General features: G+C 33.9%; 1 protein-coding gene across 4 annotated transcripts; it reads left to right on the top strand.

The window, feature by feature from the left end:
• Positions 1-284: 284 nt before the first annotated feature.
• LOC108467760 (deSI-like protein At4g17486) lies at positions 285-2,833 on the top strand. 4 transcript variants are annotated; one of them, XM_017768516.2, is made up of 5 exons: positions 285-501; positions 902-1,101; positions 1,462-1,749; positions 2,027-2,113; positions 2,304-2,833. In XM_017768516.2, the coding sequence occupies exons 2-5, from the start codon at positions 954-956 to the stop codon at positions 2,447-2,449; spliced, it is 669 nt and encodes a 222-aa protein (XP_017624005.1). In that variant the 5' UTR covers positions 285-501; positions 902-953; the 3' UTR covers positions 2,450-2,833. The 4 variants fall into 4 exon arrangements, with proteins under 4 accessions (XP_017624005.1, XP_052874136.1, XP_017624007.1 ...); XM_053018176.1 differs by having other exon boundaries at positions 286-501; positions 2,033-2,113; XM_017768518.2 differs by having other exon boundaries at positions 286-501; positions 899-1,101; positions 2,033-2,113.
• Positions 2,834-3,312: the final 479 nt, after the last annotated feature.

Raw genomic sequence — 3,312 nt, 5'->3', positions numbered from 1 at the left:
CCCTTAAATTTATAATTTATTTTATATAAATATATAACATTATATTTTACATTGAATTTCAAGAAATAAAACTCTTAGAATTATTTATGAAAATATTTAACTTTTAAAAGGAAATAAATTCCTTTTTTCACCCAATAAAATTTTTGAAATCTAAAAGCAAACAAAAGAGAGATCAAAGTCAAATAATTATCAACAGATTAACCCCTTAATCCAAGCTATTTTTCTAATATTTCTTTTAACTATTTTAAATAATTAATTGATAATTGAAATCCTAAAAATATAAAATAAATGTTAAGACCAGAGTTCTTTACCTTTTTTATACCAAACAAATCAAGCTTCAACTTCACTTTACCTGCGAAAAAGCTTCACTCATTCATTCATGCATCTCCTTTTTTTTCCTCTAAGAAGAACAAGAGAGTTGCTTGAATTGAATTGCCTCAAAACTCTTTGATGTCTGTCCCAAAGCTGTTTCCTTTAACTTCTCTTTGTCTCCTTTTCTCGGTAAGCTACAAAGCTTCAATTTTTCCCTAATATTTCATTTTTTATGCTTTCATTATTGTAATTTCCTGGATTTATGGCTGTCTTTCACTATATTAGTATGCAAATGTTTACTTTGTTGATTTTCTCGTATTTTTTTATTTGGGTTTCCTGGGAAAACCTGGGAAAAGGGAAAGTTGATTCCCTTACCTCTTACTTTTCTCAAATTGAAAAATCCCAACTCTCAAAAGCTGTTACTTTTCATCTGTTTTGCTTTGTAACCAAAATTAATTCTTGGGGATTTCGTCTTTCTGGGTATTTATGCTTAGACTTCTAAGTAGTAGATAATTATTTGTATAATAACCTAATCTTGACTCCTTGGTGATACAATCCTTATATTTGTTTTCATGGTTTGGTGCAGAAGAAGAGGAGCCTGTGATATAGATTGAAGAAGCAAGTTAGATTTAAAAAGGACAATGCGGTTGTTTCCATCGAATTCGAGTAAGGGTCAGAGTAATGGTGGAAGCAATCGTGCTTTGTTGCATCTCAATGTATATGACCTCACACCTATAAATAACTACCTTTACTGGTTTGGGATTGGGATATACCACTCGGGTATAGAAGGTATTATTTCTCCTTTATGATAATTGTATTTTTTTTTATATATATTTTTTCATGTGAACTTCGATTTTGCTGTTCAGATATGGATATTATTAAGTTGATTTGCATAAATAGCTTTGGACATACGGGCATGGCAGAATGTGATATGGTTTTCTATACCGACACTCTTTATATGCATAGAAATCTTTACCTTGATGGCAGTAATTAATCTCATTTTGCTATCACTGTTTAATAAATTTGTTGAGAGTTACCAGCTTATGATGATTTGTCATTTATTCGAAGTTAATGTTAACCTTTGATTTTCTTCCGCCTTTTATTTTCTGATTTCTGTGGTTTTAACCTATTCTGCACTAATTTAATCAGTACATGGTTTGGAGTACGGATTTGGAGCGCATGAGTACCCTACAAGTGGGGTGTTTGAAGTGGAACCAAGAAGTTGTCCCGGCTTCATATTCAGAAGATCAATAGTATTGGGCAGCACTAACTTGTCTCGTTCAGAATTTCGGTCACTTATGGAGCAGCTTTCCCAGAAATACCATGGGGACACGTACCATTTAATTGCTAAGAATTGCAACCATTTCACCAATGAAGTATGCATGCAGCTAACTGGAAAGCCTATTCCTGGATGGGTAAATAGGCTGGCTCAATTAGGTGAAGAAATTGTCTGCTTTCAGTTTAATGTTATCTTGTACTTAATCACTTAACCACAATGACTTCTAATGGCTTTAGATCACATATCCGTATGGCATGGTTATAAAAGTTATCTCATTGTTAGATATTTGAATGTCTATACTTATATTTCTTCATTTTATGAAGAATTTTGAATGATGGGATGAAGTAGCTCCCAACTCTTCTTTTTTCTAGTATATGTAAATGGGTTTTTGTCCTTTCATGCAATAAATTGATCTGATGAGTGAAGTTTTTAAAGTTTCAGGTTCATTTTGTAACTGTCTACTTCCAGAAAGCATTCAGGTTACTGCAGTTCGACATCTTCCTGATCATCCAGCATATTCCGGTAAGCTTCTTCTAGCAACCATACCATTTACCATTTTTTACAAGTTTCACCCATATGCCTGCAAATGATTCAGAAGTTTGGTTACTTTCAATATGAATTCGTACTGGATCCTCGGTGATGGATCAAAAAGCAATTGTTCGCCAAGGTTATTGACGATTATGTTTTTGATCAAGCTATTTTTCCAACGCAGATGATGAAAGATCAAATTCTGCTGCAACATCTTTAACAGGAGAGAGCGATGAAGAGGATGCAAATCATCATCTCTTGACTACACTAAACGGTGATGTCGCATTTCTAAAAGAGAAGCCACTGAGGTTTGCCAAAGAACTCCTCTGATTTTTCCTCCAACTATAACTGTTTCTGTTGTGAGTCTTTCTGCCATGTGGTCCGAAATGCCACACCGAATAAATCAGAGCGCTTCAAGGTACTGCAATGACGCTGATTACTTCCTTTTCATTCTTAAAGCATGATAATGCCCCAACTTATTCCTTTACTAGTGTGACCATTAAAGCCAAATATTTAGATTCTGTATTATTAGTTGCATTTCCTTTCTCCTTGTGAGGAAATTATAATAATTTTCTGGTTTCTTTTGTTGATGGGACATGAGTTCTTGGGTGTGTTTCTAGGTTAGTTTAAGCCAAAAGGCTTTAATAGTTGTGAACATATGAATCTGCATTGATTTGGATGAAATGGATCCATGGCTATGGCCATTGTTTATAATTGACAACATTTACCAACTGAAGTTAGCTTCTTTTGTTTTGAAGATGCAATAACTACCAGTTACACTCGATCGAGTAATTACAATTCACACTAATAATCAGAATATATCTAGACCAAAAGACGATTGTGACTTTTAACTCAATCATAGCGGCTGCAAAAATGCCATTTATGCCCCTTTCTGGATGCGAGAGAGAGAGAGGGAGAGAGAAAGAATAATGAGAAACTCGTTTTTCTATTAAAAAATTGCAATAAGAATAAAAAGTCAAACCCAAAACCCCTCCAACAAGGAGCAAAAATAAAGAGATTTTTCAATCTTCCCGTGGTTGAGTCGAAATGTGGGGGAGTCTGCAACTATAAAAAAAACTTTCCCTTATGATGGAAAGTAAGGGAAAGAATTATCCTTTCCTTTGTTTGAATAGCTCAATTTTTAATTGGGTAAATTATCTGGGCGGTCACCCAACTTTTCAACTAATGTGGGT

This window comes from Gossypium arboreum, chromosome 8 (genome assembly GCF_025698485.1).
Source record: "Gossypium arboreum isolate Shixiya-1 chromosome 8, ASM2569848v2, whole genome shotgun sequence".
NCBI lineage: Eukaryota > Viridiplantae > Streptophyta > Magnoliopsida > Malvales > Malvaceae > Gossypium > Gossypium arboreum.
Note: the sequence above shows the minus strand (reverse complement) of the source record. Positions and strands in the feature narration are given on the sequence as shown.